Source organism: Uloborus diversus, chromosome 4, assembly GCF_026930045.1.
Source record: "Uloborus diversus isolate 005 chromosome 4, Udiv.v.3.1, whole genome shotgun sequence".
Classification (NCBI taxonomy): Eukaryota; Metazoa; Arthropoda; class Arachnida; order Araneae; family Uloboridae; genus Uloborus; species Uloborus diversus.
In genome coordinates, this window is record NC_072734.1 from 234,496 (window position 1) to 257,637 (window position 23,142).

Below are 23,142 nucleotides of genomic sequence, written 5' to 3' on the forward strand. Positions count from 1 at the left end.
ATATTCTGCTTATTATTTTAAAATGGCAGGTATGCGTAGAAAAAAACAAACACGATTCGAAATTTGATTTTTTTCCCTCACAGTAGCCGTAAATTGGTTTGAAATGTCTCTAAATTGGTTAATTTATACCGTTCTATAGTGAAGTGATTGAAAAAATGCTTTAAAGACAAGAATCGGATCCAAAACAAGGTAAGAAAAGGTCAACTGGCAAAGTTAACAAAGCGTGATCGGAGGTTTACAGCTAAAAAAAAACATGAAAAATACACATTTCAGAACTGAAAAAGTTTCTGCAGAATTGAATGAAGCATTTTACGTTTAATTTTTACCTAAAATTATTCGCCAAGGTTTCTGATTAGCTGGATTACATGGGACCTCTTCCCGCTGAAATTTTCTTGTTCGTGCGAAAAACAGTAAGCTTGCGCTTTCCGTCGTAAAATCAATGATAAATAAGCTCAAAACGTTTTGGAACATCGTCTTACTTATAGATGAAAATAAATTCAACATTTTGGGTTAAATTGTTGTATAATTTTAAATGGAAGAAAAAAATGAGGAATTGAATCTTAAGAACTTAGTTAGATCAGTTAATCAGGACGGTGAAGGTGTTCTTGTGTGAGGGTGCATCTCAGCATCAGGACTTGGAAATTTTGAATTTTTTGGTGAAGTAATGAATTATGCTCTTCATTTAAATATTTTAAAAAAACAATTTTAAATTATTAGCTCAAAATTTGGTAATCGGAAACAACTTTGTTTTTTATCAAGATAATGATAAGAAGCACACGTTCGCGTTTGTTGCCTTAAAATTTGTCCTTTAGCTTAGAAATATGTCCTCAATTGCCAGATTTAATTTTAATGGAACATATTTGGAGATATTTGGTGGCTAGATTTCGAAAATACACCATTGAAATGAAAAGCGAACTAGAAACAGTAAGACTAGTAGTGTGACTGAACACTTACTCAGAAATTGCACAAAAAAAGAAAGAAAAAACAATGAAATCTATTCCCAGACGCTTAAAAGCAGTTGTTGTTACTGCATGGTATTCTACTAAATAATAACTTAGTAAAAAGTTAAATTATTTACTAATTTTTTGACATTTTTTCAAAGTGTACGAAGACTTTTGTGAGATAAAATTTCCGGCACTTTTTGGCTTTTGATTTTTAAAAAATTAAGTTTTAATGTTTTATTAAAAATTTTCATGTAGTTTTGTTAAAAATAGATCATAGATCTTATAATAAAATACCTATTCCGAAATATTAATTCTAACCAATGGATAGAGGCCTATTTCATTGAAAGTCGTAGGTGTACGAACACTTTTGGGAGCCACTGTATTTACCAGAATGTTCTTCCTTTTCACTTCAGAAAATTCCATAAATAAATATACTTCTGCACTTCAATAAATAAAAGAAATTCTTCACTTTTTAACAAAGATTTTTAATTGCATAAGTATGTAAACAGCATAATTTATGTCCTCCGCTAACATAGGGCGAGGAAAAAAACATCAATATTCACCATTTCATCTTTCATCACCAATAACTAAACTGTTCTGTAAAATTTCTTTAGCTGTTGCCATTACAAGAACCAATACAAAGTGCAGACGATAAATTAAGAAAAAATATATTAAGAAAAATTTTACGTATTGCAGACGATAATAAAATAACAAATTAAATTCTAAGTGCAGCAGTCGGTAAATTAACAAAAACCGTAACCACAGGGGGAACACTGCAAGGATTGGATTAACGCACAAGCACGCTTTTTGTCAGTGCAACGAGAATGCGGTCGTTTACAAAATTTTAAAAGTATTTTTTTCTGAAAGAGCATGCTTAGGCGATACGGGGATTTCAATTTTTTTTTAAAGTAATTTTCAATGAATTTCTTTGAAATTTTCAGCATAGTTACATGATGCTAATACCAACTCAAATATAAAATTTCATTGAATTATTTTAAAAATCATTTTTTTTAAATTTAAATTTAGATTTTATAACGTTTTTTTCATATTACTCCTTGCAAACAAAAATTCATCAAATTTATAAAATACTAGCTAAATATGATAAGTAAAACAACCGAAATTAGGATGTTAGAATTACTTTCTCAAAACTTTGTGGTAAAGATAAATAATGAGGAAAAAAAAACTGAACGTTTTCGATAAAATATGTTCATATTTCAATAAAATATTAGCAAATATACTCCACAAAACTAATCAAGCAGAAAAATCTTTCACAACAAAATGTTAACAAACCACTTAAATACTTTGGCATAAAATTTTCAGCAAATTTAAATTTTAATTCGTTTGCAAAGAGCAAATTGAATTTTGTAATTATGTCGAAAAATTGGTTTTGAGGAAATCAACATTTTCTGTTTTACTATTGCAAATTTCATTATTGAATAAACAATTTAGTTTTTAATACAATTTCACCACAAATAAGGTTTTATGATTCATTTGAAATGGTATTAGTATTAAAAATTTAAATACTATATGCTTTTTTTTACTCATGCATTTTATATGCATTTCTTATATGCATTTTTATATGCATTTTTTAAGCAAAAAAAGGAGGGGGGGGGTGCCGTTGATCCCGCAAAAAGTGTCATAACTTCGCCAGTTTTCCACCCATTCATTTTTTTTTTTTTAACGGTTCAGCTAAAAGTCTAGTTTTTAGAAATATAATGAATGAAAAAACGTTTGTTTGACTAATTTTTACTCATCTGAAAGCCCCTTATCGCCTTAAAAACATAGGATCTGACAATTTTTTAAATAATTTGTTTAAGTTTGATATTTAAAAAAAAAAACTTAAATCTGAGCCCTTTTATTGTTTACAGCTTCTGCCAATGACATCATAAATGATAAAATGCCATTCAGTGTTGCCATTCACAGAGCAAAATATTTAATTCGCATCTTTACTCATCTGTATTGGCAACGATATGGTTGATAGCAAGCGTAGAGCGCAATATTTAATTCGCTTCTCGATCATCGTAACGTGGAAACGTGGTAGAAAGATGCGGCAAAGTGCATCATTTGTGACGTCATCAAGACCACGCCTTGTTTGAAAAATCAGACATTTAAAAAAAAAAATTTTTAAAAAAAACTTATGAAAATGAAAGTATTTTCTCGGTTCATGTTTTTTTTTTTTTTTTTTTGGCTCATTCTATCCGTTTTAATGACTAAGAGTAGTACTTTTGACTGAAGGAAACTACCCCATTGATGCAGTAATTTGAATTTTGATCAACACCGTTAGCTTGCTTTTTATTTTAGTCTGTATTACGCGGATTATTTGCGGTCAAAAAAATCCTAAAATTGTTTAAATGTTGGATTTCAGTCTTTCAATTTTACCAGGTGAGGGTGATATTATTATTCCGTGGCTTAAAGAATCAGTACTTTTTTTTTTTTTTTTGTATATTAATAAATGTTTTCGCAATGTGTTTTGATAAAAGTATCTTTTAATGCTTATTTAGGTGTATAATTATGGTAAAATACAATATCGCAAATTATTTAAAAAAGAACGCTGAACTTGTTTGTACAAAAAGTAAGCCAGGGGAGTATACATTGATAGCTATATATTTTCTGTTTTAATGCTAAAATGAAGAAGTTATCAAGAATTGACTGCGTGGGCCCTATAAAAGGCAATATTCCTTATTAATTAAGGATATGATAACAACAATATAATTTGTTTTACCTAAAAAAATTAATGTGCCGTTGAAATTATAACGTATATTCACCCTCATTTAGAATGTAAAATCCAAACAGTTTACAAAACCTAATGAAAGTTTTTTAAAGAATTTCAAAATTTTGATTATGTTTTGGAAAAAAAAAAAAAAAGGTTGCACTAAAAGTACTGCGCAGTAAAAACTTGACGTTCTCCAATGCTGTTTATTTTTAGTTATGTTGCTTCTGTTGCCGGGGTCGAGTTTTAAAAATAGCATATATTTTCCGAAAGCTGTTTGGATGCAGTACTGTGTAGTTCGAATCACCAATATATGGAGGAGCGATGTGTGTCCGTGTCGGATATGAACCACGGACCTCTGTGATACTAACCCAGTGTTTTAGCCGCTAAGCCAGAAAGACCTCAAGACTAAGTGGCAAAGTTAGATTAAGTGCTCTCTGACGTACGCCACATTACTCCTCCTTCAGTGATGGATAGGGTAAGTGAGAGAGCGATTCAATAATTAACAGATGAGGCGCCAAGAAGCCAGGCGTTCTGGCTGTAGTTGTTACTTACGCTGCAGCTGTTGTTATGATAAGTAAATGATATGTATGTAAATGATAGTGTTGCTGCTGCAGAGGGAGAGGCGTGTAATGGCTATAAGCATCCGCACTTGGGCACGTTAGAGTTAGCGGCAGCGGTTGGGAGCATCAGCTTATAGTCCTGACCCCACAATGTAGTCCCGTAAAAATTTTTAGGTCCAGAGAATTTCTCTTTAGAATCTTGATCTTTGGGTGTTCTAATGCGAGAATATCTTGGGTAGACATGTTGAATCCTGCGCGAAATAATTTTACAGGCCATCAAAGAAAGCGGCCATTTTGGTTCACTTGCTCATTACGTTTTTCGCAACGGGCGTACCTACAACTTTACTTTTAATTTTGAACTGCAGTTTTTGGAGTGTAGGAAGTCAATTAATGTATTAATTATGTCATAAAAGCCGCTCTAGCTGTTTTCACAATTTTACGTGGAGATATCCCTGACATTTGTTGTTGAATATTCTTATTACTAAAATGTGTGCAAAAATTAATAAATAATTCAAAATACTCATTTTAAACTTGTGTTTATCACATACATGTTTTTTCAACAACTCAATAAACGAAAAATACAAGATTAGTTAAGTTTTAAAAAAGGTTACGATCTGTTTTTGCATTGCATGTTATTGCATTACGACGGACGTCTGTATCATTTGATGCCGCAACCACTCTTTTTGAACCATTTTTATCAGCCCAGTCTATGTGTGGAAAAATTCGTAGATCTGCACACTATAATGAATTCTTCTAATTAAGTTCTTCAATGATCTGTCTCAAATTTCCTATGAAAGGTATTGCAGATTGCTTCTTCATTAACTGTTAAACCGTTAACAATTGCTGAAAATGTAGCATTTTTTGACATTTCTTCTATTTCCTTGCGTGATAGTTATTGTAAATTTTCCTTATTTGATACTGAAGACCAGAAATTTTCTACCTGCATAGGTACTAGTGTTTTTCTGTCAATTACAGCAAGGTTTGTTGCGCCCTTAGTTGGTTCTCTTCCCATCCTTTCAGATTATTTCACAAAATACTGCAAATAACTATCGATACAACATGAAGTTCATACAGAAATGAATCTGTGCAGAACATTGCTGATAACTTCGCCAAAAGTTTTCTTTATTTAGCGGACTTGTGACATGAAATATATAACGAGTGCAGTTTTTATTGAGGATACTTTGCTAAATAAAAAATGTTCTGACAACACATATTTCTGTAATTTAGTTTGGTAGGTGAATCACCATCACCAAGGGCGTGAAAGGGGGGGGGGGAGAAAAGAAACCCGTTGAAAGGGTTAGTCCTGAGCCTGAAGGGGGCCCAATATTTTTAAAACTAGGGATGAAATATATGGTTAAACAATATGGAAGGGGGCCCGGAAAAGTCATTTGTGACGGGCCCCAAAATTTCTGTGCACGCCCCTGACCATCACATAATCTGTTTCGTTGGAAACAAGTCGTGAGCTAAACTATTTTTAATGCATTCTCCCCTTTCTTTCGCTATTTCCATGTCTCTGCACCCTTGTTAAAGTTGATTCTTTCCCATTAGCTTAGAAGTGATATTTTATGAAGAACTGTGTGCATCAAAGCATGGTTGGTTTGATGAAAATGATTTTTGAAAGTAAATCAGACATTTTTTGAAACAAAATGTATCCAGTCTAAACTGGCGGTACTGTTCTAATCAATGATTTATGATATTCATGATGCTGAGAAGGCGAATCTTGACACTACCATTCATTCACAAATCGTTTAGTGAGAAAGCTGTCAAGTTGCCCTGTTTCAGAAATCTCATGGGGATTTATATGTTGAAAGATAAAATCAACAAGTCTTTTGACATTTTCATCAAAATACTGGCTACGATTGCTTATAAAAATAATGATGCGGGACACTCTCACAGTGATCCATTAAGTGAGAACTAGTAAGACTCCGAAACACATAGCATATCATTAAAATTTCATGATACTTTAAATGCTACTCAGCAACATACTTTTTCTCGTCTGCCCTACAATTTCTCCGGCACTTTTCTGTGACCCTTGAATCGTTTCTTCCTACTTCAACTCTGGCTTCAAAGCATCGAATTTACCATTCTATTTTTAACAACAAATTTACCTTGAATGAATTTTTCCTACAGGTAGGGACATTTATTTTCTAGCGCCCTTATCCTATCTAAGTACCATGTTGCATATAGCAGATAAATGATGCAATCAAATATACGAAACACTGGAAAGAATAATTCAACAGTCTGAACGTATAATTTGTAATTTTCTTCAGCAGCAATAATCAAGTGTTTTACAAATGATACCAGTGAACAAAACACTTCCCAATACCTGCACAGTTCCGATTTGTCACTACGTCGCTTAACAAAAACTCAATCTCTGTTTTCAAGCTTTCAATATTTGTGCGTAGCGATTAAATCATTATTTGACTTTTTTCCTCATCCATTGAGTCAAGAGCATCCTGAACCATCTTTACTCGCTTAGCAGAACTTCTCTTGTAGTCTAAAATCAACATCTTATAATGATTTTCAAAAGATTCTCAATGGTTTTCTGAAGTCTTCACGGCTTCTTGTGAGCTAAAAGCAGCAGCAAGTACTTTTGGGGATAAATGTCTAGAAAAAACCAACAAAGGTTCATTATTTCTTTCGGAAGCACAGAAAAGAATGCTTTCAGTATACGTTGTTACGTATAAATAGTTTTATTTCATTAATGTAAACCAATGCATTTTCATCTACATTGAGCATTGAGCGTCAATTCTTTTATTTCTGGAAGAATAAATCCATGCCCAGAATTTAAAAGAGGCTTTAATATTTCATTTGCCTTTTTAAACAGTTCAAATTTTGAGAATAGATGTTGCGCAGACTGTGTATTGGTTTCTCGCTCATACTTTCGAATATAAGAACTTATACAGTTTGGATGTGCATATAAACTCGCAGCAGAATCATTCATATCGCTGTTAAGATCTGCTACTCTGTCAAAAACTTCGTCTTGATTTGGACCTCTTTCAGTACTTTCTGATTTGGATGTGCATATAAACTCGCAGCAGAAACATTCATATCGCTGTTAAGATCTGCTACGCTGTCAAAAACTTCGTCTTGATTTGGACCTCCTTCAGTACATTCTTATTTTTCTAAAACATTGTTTTCACTTTCAAAATAACTTGTTTGTGCATTTTTTCTACCATTTTTTTAGCGTTCCCCCTTGTGTGTATTTCTTGTAGCACTTATTGCTGCAGATGACACACTATATTTTCTTGCAGCGTTTTTCAATATTGCGTCTTTGCGTATTTCAGCAGCATCACGAACTCGTTTTTGTCGGAACACATAATTTTTCACCTGATTCCTTTTGACAAACTATATATTCGTTTGTCAAAACTGTCTTCAAGATGTCTTCAATTGCCCACTAAAACTTTCTAAACTCAATTTAGAAATATCAGCCATTGCTTAAATAGCTATTGTCACAGAAACACATGAAACAAAAAGTTTCTGGAACTGTGGAATATTTTTACTCAAAAACAATTACTTTGATAGCAGACGATAAATAACATTGAACAGTGGTGGAGCGAATGGGGGGGGGGGAACCCCTATATCCACTGGTTTTAACATGAATGCACATTTTAATACAGTAGCTTATGCATATGAAAGGGCTGCTTTGATCAACAAAGCCCTTCATAAGGTATTTTTGATCAAAAAAATCTCCTTCATAAGGTATTTTTGATCAAAAAATCCCCTTTAGAAGGTATTTTTTGATTGAAAAACCAATTCAAAAGGTTTTTTTTGTATCAAAAAACCCCCTCCAGAAGGTATTGCTGGCTGCGCTGGTGACCTTGAAAAATATTGATTTACACACACGATTTTACACTTTAGAATCGTTTGATTTCATTAAGAGTTATTAATTTTTGTACATGGTAAACAAAAAACGTCGGAGATATCTCACTTAAAAATTGTGGAAATAGCCAGAGCGGCTTTTATGACGTAAATATTACATTAATTGACTTTCTAAGAACCAAAAATCTCAGTTCAAAACTAAAATTAAATTTATAGGTACGCACGTTGCGAAAAACGTAATGAACAAGTGAACCAAAATGGCCGGTATCTTTGATGGCCCGTAAAATTATTTCGCGCAGAATTCAGCATGTCTACCCAAGATATTCTCACATTAGAACACCTACAGATCAAGATTCTAAAGAGAAAATCTCTGGACCTAAAAATTTTTACGGGCATACATTGTGGGGCCTGGAATATTAAGCTTAGCCATTATGGATCGGATTTCTCATTGTTGCGGAGCTAGGGTTACCAGAGCAAAGTTTCTGGTTTTGCTGAATTGGCCAAAAATTAATGCTTTATTTAATAAACAATTCCATTCAATTTAATAACCAATTCCGTTTGCTCATATTCTATAGGAGCCTTAGGGCGGACGAGTGAGCAATGGTCGAGGAATGAAGAGTCTGCGGCGTATCCATAATGCTGCATTACATGGCGCCATCTATTGCAATGCCGTATCACCACTATATGGGGTACGAATCACCAATATGTGGACTACGTTGAGGAGCGATACGTGTCCGTGTCGGGATTTGAACCACTAACCTTTTTGATACTAACCCAGTGCTTTAGCCGCTGAGCGTAAACGTAAAAAGTGACGTCTACACACAATAAACGTTGCAAAAGGACCTCAAGGCTCGGGGGCAAAATTATGTTATGTGCTCTCTGACGTACGCCACATGTATGCTTTTAAAACTGTATGCATTTATGTAAAGGCATGTTGATTCTCGGTGATTAAAGCGCTTTTGAAAATCTTTTTGTAGCATAAGAACAATTCCTATCAGATATATTTCTTGAGCAAGAAAGTGGACAAAACGATGGATTCCAAAGACAATTTTCAGGAGTTTCTGGATCGAAAACAGTACAGCCGAAATGGCGTTCGACGCTATGAATGGATATTTGGAAAGACGTTTCTGAGTACTGGAGGCCTCACAACTACCAAGGTAAGCAATTAGGACTCTGCTCTTGCAATCTAATCTCCATTTCCGTTATCGATTTCACAAACCACAACAATTAAAAATTGACTTGTAAAGTGGTATACTAATAAATTCGTTCAAAGTTTACCGTAGCTGGATACTTGATTTCCGAAAAGTTGTACTAGAGATCGCAACTTCTTTTCTTTGGTTCCATAGAATGTATTTTTTTTAAATGTAAAATGATTAATCAATTACAGGGTGTCTTGAAATAGACTGACTGTTTTCAAAAATTTATAACAGTAAAGTGGTTCATGATGAAAAAACAAATTCTCGCTTAAAATGTATGTGGTTGCCTCCCCCCCCTCCCCGATCCAAATTTTAGTTCACATTTTTTTCAATAGATGGCGCTGCAGATTATAAGCCTGTACATCAAAAAGAAGAATTGAAATTCACCTATTTTCATCTGGCATAGAACGCCCTCAAACAACCGCTTCCTAGTTTTTAAATTATGTGTTTAAGTCTTTAGCTAACTCAATGAAAAGGAATAAAATTTCACGCCACGGGTAAAATACTTTTTTTTTTTTTGAGAATTAAGAATTGTTTCATTTTCCCCTATAACTCTTTTTTTTAAATATAAAAGAATTTTTCTGTTTAAAAATGATCGTTTTTTTTAAAAAAATTCAATTTTTTTTTTCAATCAGTCGAAATGCCACCCCCTGGATGCTTCGCCTCTGGAGAGAGCCACTCCTGCCAACCCCTTAGTACCGTATAGATATGTTCCTTAAAAATAAAACAAAAAGGAATATTCACTGTTAGGGAGCCTGCTCCATAACTTGGGATACTTAGATTGTTCTTCTACGTATGCAGCAATATAAAATAGCTAGGGACACCTATTATCAATTTAAATAAGTTTATTTTGCAATTAAATAAAGAAAAAAACATTTGTTGTAAATAATACAGTCTTTTCAACGTTCAAAGATTTCAGAATGTATACTTGCCCCTAAAAGTATTGATTGTCTCCCCAGCCTTCTTAATCCTTTCGAATGTAATGTTTCTGAGTTGCCCTCTTCATTTTAAAGCATAAAAGTAATTGGTGAACCCAAATAATTTCTCATGCAGCTGATTTTTAGCTCGTCATGTTCCTCATTTCACACCTTTTCACTTTCATTTTCATTTTTTTCATAATACGTGAAATTTACATCAAATAAATTAGTCTCATCAACATTTTGCGACTTATTTTCATTAGCAAACCATAATATTTTTGATACTGAGCCAAAATGCCTTTTGTTCATCCATAGAGTCATAATTTTTTTTACTAATAAAAAAAAATCTGTCCTGTAACGGTATGACACATTTACTGTCCTCAGAATGGTCATTATTTTGGAATTTTCAAACTTCATTTTTTTTTCTTTTTGATATACAATTAGGCAAATTATTTAGTCAATATTCCTCGTAGACACTTTTTATGTCTTGGTATTCAAACTTGAAAGTGTCTCAAGTTTGGAGTGTATTTGCAACTTCTCAAATTTTTGAATAAATAGTTAAACAGAATTAGTTAAATATAAACGAATAAACACAAAGACAAGTACATAGCTGAGAAGAAGTGTGTCAAAAATTCAAACTAAAGCTGCAATTAATGTAGACACCAAAGTTTTTTTTCTCCATTGTTCAAAATCGCATATTATGTAGACCTTTTTTAAATAATTGAACTTCCCTATAAACCTGAAGCATTGAAGTCTAATTTACACTATCTGAAATGACAACTATTCCTTGATCCTGTAATGCCATTTATTTCTTACTGGTGGAATACTGACAGGTCAGAAAACAAAATGTCCCAAGTTAGGGTACTGTCCCAAGTACAGGCACTTGACTGTACTCTTTGTCTCTTCTCCTCTTCCTGGAAAAGTTCGAAATGACGGATCAGGTAAAAGTTAAAAGCATTAATATTCAAGCGATTATTTTGTTCCACGTAATAAATAAGTCAAAATGAATTTGAAACTTCTATTCATTTTGCTTCATAAAACTTCAGATTTTTTTCACGAATTTTCTGAAGGCTTGAAGCGAGAAATTCGATCATTTATGTATTGATTTTTTTCTACTTGAATATTTGTAACTGTTTTCTCTGTTATAACTTGAACTAAAACTTCAAGAAAATAGTTCATCTGAATAAACTATGAACAGTAATGATGTAAACAACGTTAAAGAGACACAAAATGTGCAAAAAAATAAAACCTCCTTTTGTCGAATATCTTTGCCTCCACCAGCTCACATGTTTTGCTCTTAAAAGGAAATTCATTTCAACTTTAAATATGTGTATGCAATTTTTTTTCCGCATATTTCGCGCTTCTCTACCTTTTTAAATTTACATATTTTTTTTTTTAGTTTTCAGCCCCAAAGCAGTTACTTTCTTCTTTAGTTTTTTCCTTTTTAGCGAGAAAAAATGTGTTCAATGCGCACCAAACTTCAGAAATATTATTAGTATTAATGCATTTCGAAACTCTTCCTTGCATCTTGCTATACGAGATATGCAAAATAATAAAATTTTCCTGTTTTATTAGCTCATTTTTATATTTTTAGAGATACATTGACATGCTGAAACTGGAACCTGGTCAAAAGGTATTAGACGTTGGTTGTGGTGTTGGAGGTCACAGTTTTTACATGGCTGAGGTGAGGCTCTAGTTGTCTTTTGTTCATTTAATAATCTCAAGTTTAGATGAATTCTGCCAACTTTAACGTACGTATCACGGATTGCCTATTTCTATGACTTTTCGGACCGGAGTGTCAAACAATTGAGTCATTGCGAACGCATATTTTATCTAAATAAGTAGAAGAAGCTTCTATTGCTTTTTTTTTTGACTCCGAGTTCAAGTTCCGCTGGAAAGTTGTGGCGAACGGCTTCCTTTAATTGTTTTTTTAAGGGAAGACTCATTTTTTTAAGCTTTTTTTTTCTTTTCGGCTCGCTTTAAAAATTGCTGAAAGATCACCGTGGCACATGACTTGTACCGAGGCTACAAATTCGGAGGAGGGGGAGCGGGATAACCGGATTAATAAATATTTTATGTCTACAGTGGTGGACAAAATTATAAACTCAAAATTTTCTTCGTTTGTTTCTATTATAGCATGACTCAGTTTAAATTATTTTCATTGAAGTTACGATGAGTATTTGAAGAAATAGTTCTAAAATTAGTACATCTTATCGTTTAAATTAAAAAGTTCATGAAATTAGAAAATTTGCTAATTTAATATTTTATCATTACGTGAAACCTGGACAAAAGTTAAACTCAAAGGTAAAAAATCCAGGATTACGAGAAAGTTTCGTTCGAAAATGTTAATTTAACGCCATAGAATAAATAAATGTTGCCATCAGTGATTGCTAAAAGTTTTTGGAAATTAATGAGAAACATATAAATGCACCGCTGGACAAAATTATAAACTTTTTTTTTTTTCATTTTTTCAATCATAATTTAACTTAGTTAAAAAAATTTTGTTCCAGTAAAGATAAATAACTGACTAAATGGTCCAAGGTTCAGTATAACTCATAAAAAATATAAAATAAATAATTTAATTTAAAAAATTCTCAACTTAATTACCTTAATAACACATGAAACCTGGACAAAAGTATCAACTCAAAGGTAAGAAACTCTGAAGTTTGGTAGAATTTTATTCAAATACTTAATCATTTAATATCCAAAAATGAACCAATGCTGAATTACAAAATTACAAACTTACGATACTGCATAAACACAATTATAAGCTGACAAAATTAATTTTTTTTAAGTTTAATTAAGTTACATTTGCAATTACTTTAGTAAAACAAAAGCATAGATTTATGAAAATGTAATTTTGCTATTAACATGGATAAATTAAAAAAAAAAAATCAACATTTGAAATGTTTTAAAAATTAACACTGCATTAAATCTAGCCATTAGTGTAAACTACTAACTTTTAAAAACGAGTTGGGTCACCATTTTTCTGAATTACTTCGAATATGCGGCTGGGCATAGATTTCACAAGAGTGTCCAACAGCTGCTGTGGCATATGGTTCCATGCTGAAAGTTTTGCACTTTTTAATGCATCTGTGGTTTGGTACTGGTGCCGATCATGATAAACTTTGCGAACCGTGGTCCCCCAAAGATTTTCAATCGGATTAAGATCCGGACTACGAGCTGGCCATTTGATAAATTTGATACCCCAGCGCTTGAACCATTCTTTTGTACTTTTCGCTGTGTGTACACTCGCATTATCTTGCTGAAATGACCAGTTACCTCCAGGAATCAGATGAGCAAAAGGTAAGAGATGATTTTCCAGGATTAATTGGTAATCTTCAGCGTTCTGTCTTCCATTAAGAAACGCCAATCCTGCTTTACCATGCTGAGAGAAACCAGCCCAAACCATTACAGAACCTCCACCAAAGTTTCGGCTAAATATGTGCTGTTCTTTTTTTCTAATGTCATGCCTATAGTATCTTAAGCCATCTGGACCATCCAATTTGAATTTTTTTTCATCGGACCAAACAACTGCATTCCACATTTTTTCCCAAGACATTGCTCTGTGAAAACTGAAGTCTTTCAGCAATATACTGAACCCCCAGTTTTGGCTGTTTTCATTTTTCTCCACTTCATATTCTGAGCTTGTTGTAGAACTCTTCTAACTATCCTAGAGCTCACCTTGAGTTTTAAAGTTTTCAGAATTTTGCGGGAAGAAGCTCCAGTGTTTGATGCTGTCGTAAAATATATCTTCGAGATCTCTCAGTAAGTTTCGAATGCCTCCCCATCCTTTTTCTTTTTCCATAACTTAAGTGATCCTTCAGTACGTTTTTTACTGCCCCTTGGGAGCATAACTAAATAGGCAATTTGACGCTGGCATTTAACAGCATCTCTGTAGGCCACAATATTTCCTACTTGTTGCTCTGTAAGTTTTAAACCTTGAGGCATTTCAAAACTCAATGAATACCAAAGCACGAAGAACTTAACAACTTGACAGAATGAGAACTTGCACTAAAAAAGCTCAAATCATTCTGAACATGAAAACCAGACAATAAAAAGTTTTACTTTAATAATAAAGAAAAATTAAACTGAGGAGAAAATATCGTCTGAAATAAAAATAAATGTTTTTTATTATTTTTTTTTTCACTGGAATTTTTTTCGTTTGACATAATGATAAAGAAAATAAGCAGTAGCTAATGACAAGAATGTTTTTATTTTATTCTTCAGAAAAGAAGTTAATGATGAGAAAATCCAAAACTTAGAATATAATATACAAGAGCCCTTAAAATTTATATATATATCAAAGTTTAGCATTTAAATTACGTTATTTGTTTTATTAAATAAAAAATAAAATTAAACTGGGTTGAATTATGATTGAAAAAATGAAAAAGGTCTTCAGTTTATAATTTTGTTCATCAGTGCATTTAAATGTTTCTCATTAATTTTCAAAAACAAAATATTTATCAATCACTGATGGCAACATTTATTCATTCGATAGCTTTAAATCAACGTTTTCGAAGAAAATTCTATTGTAATCCTGGATTTTTTACTTTTGAGTTTATACTTGTGTCCAGGTTTCACGTAATGATAAAATTACGTAATGATATTAAATTTTCAAATTCTCTAACTTCATTAACTTTTTAATTTAACTGATGAGTTGTACTAGTTTTAGAACTACTCTTTAACCCCTGATTTTATAAAGCATCTTTACTTTAGTGAAAAAAAGTTAAATTGAGTTAAGCTATAAGTAAACCAAAAAAAAATTTTTTTGAGTTTATAATTATGTCCACCACTGTATTCCTACCAACTTTTTTGTATTTCTACTCTTCTACATTCATTCATTCCACATCAAGGAACATACAATTTTAAATGTACTTAAAACAGTAATAATTTATTCGAATTTTGCTCTTTGTATGTTATTCTGAAAATAAATGAATGAAAGGGAATGTTTCAATAACTGAGAAATGGGCGTAGTCGTAAAATTCGTTCTTATATATAAAGATTGTTTCTTATTTATTTCTTCTTCGCTCATATTGCAGTTTTGTTTGATGAGTACTACATTCTAAGTGTTTCGCCTCTTGCATTTGTTACATGCTATTTTAAATGCAGTGCCCACCGCTTATTAAAATCAAATTCGTTCTGTGGACATTTGATTTTATAAAGCATCTGATTTTATTTACCGGCATTCAAAAAATAAATAAATAAATAAACGTTTCAAAGCTCAAATACTCTAAAAATGAAATGAATTGCTTCATTGATTTCTGTTTTAAGTATTTCAAAACAGTTATCGTTTTAACTAAACATGAGGTACATTTTTTAAAAATATTATTTGCACAAGGATCTTAAAATATAGGCGTAATGTTGTTTGCTAAACAGAATTGGGAGAGCAAGGGTTCAGTATCGTTTGAGAGTTTACAAAGTGTTTTGTAACGTTCAACATCAAAATTTTCCTCTTTGCTCTCAAATTCATCGTACATTATCAAGCGCTTTTCTGACATCTATAGAAGAGGCAATTTTGACTCTGAGATTTCCTCGTCTTCTGAGACCGATTCCTAAACTTATTGGTGCTTCTTTAACAATGATTTACGTATGATGTCCAAAAGTTTGATTTTATAAAACGGCTATAGTGATTTTATTAAAAGATGGTTTTACCATGTTTTGCTATTGCAATGATTCGGCTCTTCCAGATTTGGTTTTAAAAAGCGGCTTATTTTATAATCCAATGATATCATTTATAAATATCTCGTTTATCAGAAAAAACTTACGAAACATTTTAGACTTTACTCTGTGATAAACAAATTAAATATATTTTTTTTAATTTTCTTTTCTTCTTATTTTTTTATTTATTTATTATTATTATTTTTTTTTTTGTTTTCTTGACCGTCAACAACCCTCCGCCCCCCTCCCCCGTTGCGCAATCTGCGGCGATGAAGTTCGTTTAAAATATGTACACCTTATCACAGTTCAAAACCCTAAATGAAGCGATATATTTTTAGTATAACTAATCGCAAAAATTTTTTTGTTTTGAAATTAAATCTAAAGATTAAATGCTGTTTTGAATATTTATTGTTTACAATGTTATTGGTATTATATTGTATTACTGAACTCACCTTTCGTTAGGAGAATGCGTTATGTTGCGACGATCATCCATCTTCTGTAAGTTTCATTACTTTTTCTACTATCACTTAACGCTTAAAGCTGACCCAAAGAGTAAAGAAACAAAATTTCCCCGACCATGCGCGCTTCTGTCGCATGCGCGAACAAAAGGAATGCCAGATGAGAGGTGTGCCGTTACGCGCGTTATGTCACAAATCGGTTTACCCTCCCATAAGAAGTTATCACTTCAGTAGTTGAGAGGTTTTGCGCGCAATACTCTGGCACCAGCCCGCGGGCTGCAATGAGAATATTCTATTACTGCCTTCGCCCTAGATAAAATGTCCCTCTTTTCCTGTATTGCTATGCTGTGTTGTTATGCTGTGAACCACGGAAATGTATGTGCTGGATAAAAAAAACTATTCAAAATATTGAATGCACTATATGGTGCGTGTACCATCTGTGTTTCAGTATTGGATAATGCCGCATGTCTCATCGCTGAATTGAATGCCATTACGTCAAGACTGAGAAAGTCTTCGCTAAGGGAATAAATTACCTTGTTGCAGGACCAAATCAATACCAGTAGCCATGAACGTTTTCCTTGTATTGCCCTTGTAGTTTTCATGCCATTCAAATACATCGGTCCATGAAAGAGCAGAAAACGCAGCTTATAGTAACAACAGTTCCAGTAGTCAGAAATAAAATTGTGAAGAACATCAACAGCAAACTTATGTAGGTTGTATATATTTTTAAAAGGTTTCTTATGATGCTGTTACTTTCTTGTCCTAGAATTATGATGTTGAGGTTATTGGAGTGGATTTGTCAGTAAATATGATGACAGTAGCAACTGAACACCTTTCGGAAAGACCGCATCTTGCTAACAAAGTAAGAAAAATATTTCACTCTGTTATTTTAAAAAAAAACTAAATAATATTTTCTCAATTCAAAAGTAACAAGTAAACAAGTATGTCACCGCCTGCCTTGTCTAGTGCTCAAAGAAGTCTGACTGCGACGGAAAGGTCCGAGTTTGAATCCCGGCTCGGGCATGAATGTACATTCTCTCTCTCTTACAGTTGCCTATCCTGTGAACGGGTCCTTATGGCACTGTACTGTAGAAGTCGGACTTCACACCGAATTACGGTACAGTTGGAAAAGTGAAGCAGCGCACCCCAAATTGCCAGCCTAGGTGGCACACGACAACAACAACAAACAAATATGTCATACAAAAGTGGAGAAGGATTTCTGTGATCCCCTTTTTAGCCTACTTTCCCAGTAAAAGTCAGAAAAAGAAGAAAATAGTATGAAAGAAGTCTTAATGCATCTTACAAATATCGCGAAAAACAAAAAAAAGTCAAAAATAAATAAAATAATTAAATATATTTCGAAAAATTAAAAATTGGAAAGTAGGGTATTGAGATGGGAAAAATGTCTGTCTGTCCCCCCCTAATAACTTTTGAATGAATAGTTCGATTCCGAACAAACTTTTTTTTTGTTCGAAAGATCTTGGCGAGGACACCTCATTCCCATATTTCACTTTTTGATTTGAACTATTTTTTGTTCAATTTTGAACAGTTCAAAAAAAAAAAACTTAACATTAGCGCCGACGGGGAAATTCAAGGCAATTCCGAACTGTGACACGAATTTGCTTCAAACAAACTTTGCAGGAAAAAGCTTTTGATGAAAAACTTGTATTTAAAATATCTTTTTGATTTGAACAATTTTTCATTCAATTTTGAACAGTTCAAATCCCTTAACATTAGCGTCTATGGGGAAACTGAAAGTCAATGTAGATTCCGTACTTGAAGGCGGATTTACTTCAAACAAATTTTATTGGAAATAGCTCTTGACGCCAAACTCCAGACTCCGACTCCGAGAATTTAGGGGCACCTGACTCCGACTCCAACTCCTGTGCCTGACAATTAATCGGACTCCGACTCCCCGACTTCGACTCTGACTTCGTAGCTTAGGCAAAAAATTATACACGGAGAACAAATGACTGACTCCGATTCTTGATATTCGTCTCCGACTCCTTTATGACAAAATGAGATTGACTCCAACTCCGATTCCACAGCTATGGTTTTAACTGTGACATAATTATTGTTGATATGACTTGTTTTTTTCACGCTAAAGTTTTAATTTAGGTATTCAGTTTTCGGTGAATAAACTCGAAGTTATTTATGTTTCTACATAAAGATATGCGCAGACGATTTTTTTTTTTTTTTGATAATGAAAAGTATTTTTTTAAGTTGACATTTTATTGTTTTTATTTATTTTGGTAAGTGCATTAATTCATTTAAAAAATTATTTTTGGCAACAGGGGAAAAAGAAACGATTTTTTTTTTTTTTTTTTTTTTTTTTTTTGATATGTACCTATTTATTTTACTGAGCTTATTAATTGTAATTATTATTTTTTTTTTTTCGTTTTGAAAGCTGTTAAAGAATTTTTTTTTAATGGAAAAAAAGTGTATTAGCAGCTTTGTTTAAAAGGTGTGGCTATTTTACTTGTTCGTGTTTTTTTTTTTTTTTTTTTTTTTACGCATCTAATTTTTTTTAGATGAGTGAGGAATATATTATTCCTAGAAATTAGCTTAAAATATTAAAAAAATATATGTTTGAAACAATTTGCGATTTTTAGCTATTTTTGAGAATATTGATCAGGTACTAGAAAGTAGTATGGGTATACGGGAAAGTAGGCTTGTATAGTTCAAGACGGAACTTCTTGTTTGAATTGTTCGTGTAAAATTAGTGTCGCAAGGGGAAGAAAAAACCCGGGTTTATTCTCGGGAATAACACTGGATTTTCAAACTTTTCCGGAAATTTTCTAGTGTTTTGAAGAAAGGAAACTTCGTTTATATTTTTCCCTTTCCCCAACACAATTTCAAAATTTTAAGACTTTTTAGTGTTGCAAATGCAAATTACTTTACATCTTTCTAAAAAAGCTATGTCAAATCGACTGTTTAGCTACCCATAACTATTTTGTTTATTGGTTCGCAATTAAGTATTTACCTGATTGATTTGAATGTTTAATACTTCTATGAACACTACTGATATGTAATTAAACGATAAATGATTTATTTGAATATTTAGCATTCTTAAATAATTGCACTGAGATAAGTCATATCATTCATAGTACTTATCACGTCAGCACATTCCGCGTTCATTTCCCAAAATTCATGAAGTTTTTTCCAGTAGCTCAAAAAATTTCTTCTTGTTTGTTGTTATTTTTTTTTCTCCATCTCTGTTGGGAGGAAAGGACTCCGTCCCCAGATAAAATTGCTTTTTAATTGTAAACATAACGCAAATGTAATTTGAATTGGTTTCATGCTACATAATATTTTGGAGGGTTCCCCAAAACGTTATTTTTCCAACTTCAGGTCGGATTCAAATAATCTGAACTCACTGAGCCCTGAAACATCCTCCTACTTCCAAACCAAACATTGCTCGTGCATTTAATTTAATTAGCATGGAAATTCAAAAGTTGAAATTTAATTTTCTCTTTCTATTTGAGGTAGTGCATTTACACAGAAATAATTCTCAAAATTTCGACTTCAGTCAAAAGTGCTTTAACAGGGGGGAAGACTATGCGATTTCCGTTTTTTTTTTCTTTTGGATATGGAAACCCTTAAACAAACATCACGAATTTTTAATGAATCCAAGCCGTTTTAGCGCTAAGTTTGCTGCGTTACCTCATTGTGTTCTCGTTACAGGTGAAATTTGTTATCTGTGACGTGACACGTGCTAGTTATGATGACAATTCATTCGACGCAATATACAGCAGAGACACTCTACTCCACATAGAAGATAAAGATGAGCTTTTCAGGAATTTTGAAGTAAGTTATGGCAACGGCAGTCTCTATTGTTAATTGTGTGGAACTAAGAAGAAATGAGTGAAATGAAAAAAAAAAAAGCAAATAAGGCACAAATTGCCAAGAAAATTTTAATGACAGTTTCAGTTTTTTTTAAATTGCTTTTTCCTTTCGCTCATATTTTAACAAAAAGCAGTTTTAATCATTTTTCATTTCAGAAGAAAACTATCGTTTCTTCTCCCTGGATTTTTCTTTATCTCAGTGAATATTTTGAAAAGATGCATATTGTACCAATATGTAACGTTTTCTGAGCCAGAACTGTTTTATCAACCTTTTGACAACTCTGTTTCTCTTTCTCTGCTCTTGTATATACAGGGTGACCACTCTAATCGTGGACCAATAGCTAATTTCTAAACCGTTACAGATAAGCGTATAGTTCAAATTGGAAAAAATCTTCAAATTGCGTAAGGAATCAAAATTCATGAAATTTTTGTCAAAAAATCAGATTTAAAAAAAAACTTTTTATACGGTCCCCCAGTACTAGCAATTATATTTAGTAAAATATTTCTGACACACTAACATTTAAAACTAAAACAACCTCTTTTCTACGACCAAAACAGATACAGTTATGCGGTTTTGAAAAATCACGGTTTTTGAAGATTTTATGACGTCAGCGAGAGAGCTCTTAAGGGAATACATGCGAATTGACTAAGTGTGTTAATAGGTTTCAGTTCATTTTGGTTCTTGTCATCAGTAGACATTATTAATGGTTGAAAAGACTTTGCAACTACAATTTATAAGCTCAAAGGTCTGTTTATGACTTTTTTTTTTTTTACTACATGTTTGTCATTTTGTTTCAAGAATATCTAATTTCCATATGAGAAGTTGATAGTAAAAACATTTCATATCTTAATTTATGTAAAAGGTTATCACTGCATATCAAATTAGTATATTACGGATAAAGAAAAAAACGTATATTTAAAAGAAAAGGAAATACGTAAAAATTTTGATTATTTTGAACTTCTGTTTTGCTATTTCAGCCGGGAATTTTGTAACTTTTTTTTTTTTTTCTTTTCAACACATTTCATTTATTAGGCTATAACGAAAGTTTCCGGCCAAAAAGAAGAAAAAAAAAGTTGCTCAGATTTATTAGCGCTGGCATGAATCTTTCGTAACAACATTAATTAATTTTTCTCAAACAATGCTAAACTTTAGATATTCATAGGGAATCTACAGTTTTGAATTGTTTAACTGGAAAATTAAAAACATTCCTGTTAGTCTTATTTACCTTATTATTTTAGAAAAACTGATTTAATTACTTACCATGTTTCATAAACGGCGGGAGCGAATTTCTTTCCCATTTCTAATTCTATTCCATTTCTACAAACAAGAAACCCAACCAGTAGTGTGCTATGGCAATTTGTTATTGCAAAAAAATATAACTTGAATTCAAAATGTTAAAATTCAGATTAATATTATTTTTATGTTCACTGATGATAATGCATTTCAAAACATAAAAGATGCGATTGCAGAACTGTTAGTAATTTATTTATTTTACTATTTAATTGATGCCTGCTTTTATTTTGAAAAAAAGTTGTGATTTTGAGTTGATCAAAAGTTCATAGAACAGTTCAAATGTCTCAATAAAATTTTAGTATGGGATAATTTTATGACAAAGTGAACATGGGATAATCAGTCAAATGGCTAATAAGGGGAAAAAAATCCCTTGACTTTTTTTTAAGTAATATAATTGTTTGATACAAACTTATTGACTTGAATATTTTTTTAAATGTTCATTTACTTAATGATATTCTAGGACTCTCATCAGTTAGAGAGAAAAAAAGATAAACCACTTTCATGTAACAAAATTTAAAATAAAATTTCAAACGAATGTGTTCTAATGATATATAGACCTTTGCGATAAAAAACAGCGCTGGCAAAGTCATTTCAACCATTAAAAATGTCTCCTGGTAACACGAGCCAAAATAAATTTAAACCAATTAAACCTTTGTCAATTCACTCCCTTGAGAGTTATCTCGCTGACGTCATAAAATCTTCGAAAATCGTGATTTTTCAAAACTTTATAGCACGGTCAATTTTGGTCGTAGAAGAGTTTTTTTTTTTAATTTAAATGTTTGTGCGTTAGGAATATTAAATATATTATTAGAGTTATAGAATTAGGCCACTAATTCGATCCACTCATACGTTGTCAAATTTATCGTCTCAAGTGATCCCAGACATGCTCTATTTGTGACAGATCAGGGTATCGTACTGACTAGTAGATGTTGATTATGTGGAAGAGGAAGTCTCCCGAGACCCTTGCTGTGCGTGACCGAGCATTGTCCTGCTAACAAATGGCTCCCTGGGGGCTTAATGGCTACTTAAACCTCTATTCATTTAGGATTTTTCCAGCAATAAATGATCATTTGGCTTTCAATTTCTAACATTAATGTTGCCGGTGCACATGTGTAAAATTTCGCTTCGTTCTAACTACCTCTTTCTTGGTGTAGAATTTTTAATGGCCAGTAGTGTATTTTGCAAACATAAAAGATTTTAATTTGAATTTCAATTCTTACAGAGATGGTTGAAACCCGGCGGGAAGATCCTTTTTACCGATTATTCTAGAAGTGAGAAAGAAGTGTCGGAAGATTTTAAAAAGTACATTGCCGACAGAGACTATCACCTTCTAACAACTAATCAATACAAAGAAGTGCGTATTTATTCCCTTAATTTCAATTTTTTAAGTGCAATTGAATAAATATAATATTAGACTGTAAACTAATGAAAATTACTAATGAAAAGTGTTTTTGCAATCCCTGCAGCTTTTACAGAAGACAGGATTTGTCAACACCCAAGTTCGCGATGTAACTGAGGAATTTTTAAATGCTTTACATGCAGAACTTAACAGGCTGCGCACTTTCAAAGAAAAGTTTCTAAGCGTGAGTATTCAATACGGAATATAGTTAGTACTTGATTCATTACTGACTCGTTAAGTATAAACATTATATTACTGGATAAAGAAGCCTAAAAACACCAACTTAAATAGGGGTACTAATAACAAAGCAATTACCGCACAAGCCTGAAAAAC

At 32.4% G+C, this 23,142-nt stretch overlaps 1 protein-coding gene across 1 annotated transcript in view; it reads left to right on the forward strand.

The window, feature by feature from the left end:
* Positions 1 to 22,993, forward strand: part of LOC129220424 (uncharacterized) — a gene marked incomplete at its 3' end in the record, with an annotated part of 84,527 nt that extends 61,534 nt beyond the window's left edge. Inside the window, 6 exon segments of the mRNA XM_054854846.1 lie at positions 9,017 to 9,196; positions 11,747 to 11,836; positions 17,038 to 17,133; positions 19,956 to 20,078; positions 22,633 to 22,764; positions 22,877 to 22,993. Coding sequence (XP_054710821.1) covers positions 9,017 to 9,196; positions 11,747 to 11,836; positions 17,038 to 17,133; positions 19,956 to 20,078; positions 22,633 to 22,764; positions 22,877 to 22,993 — 738 coding nt within the window.
* Positions 22,994 to 23,142: the final 149 nt, after the last annotated feature.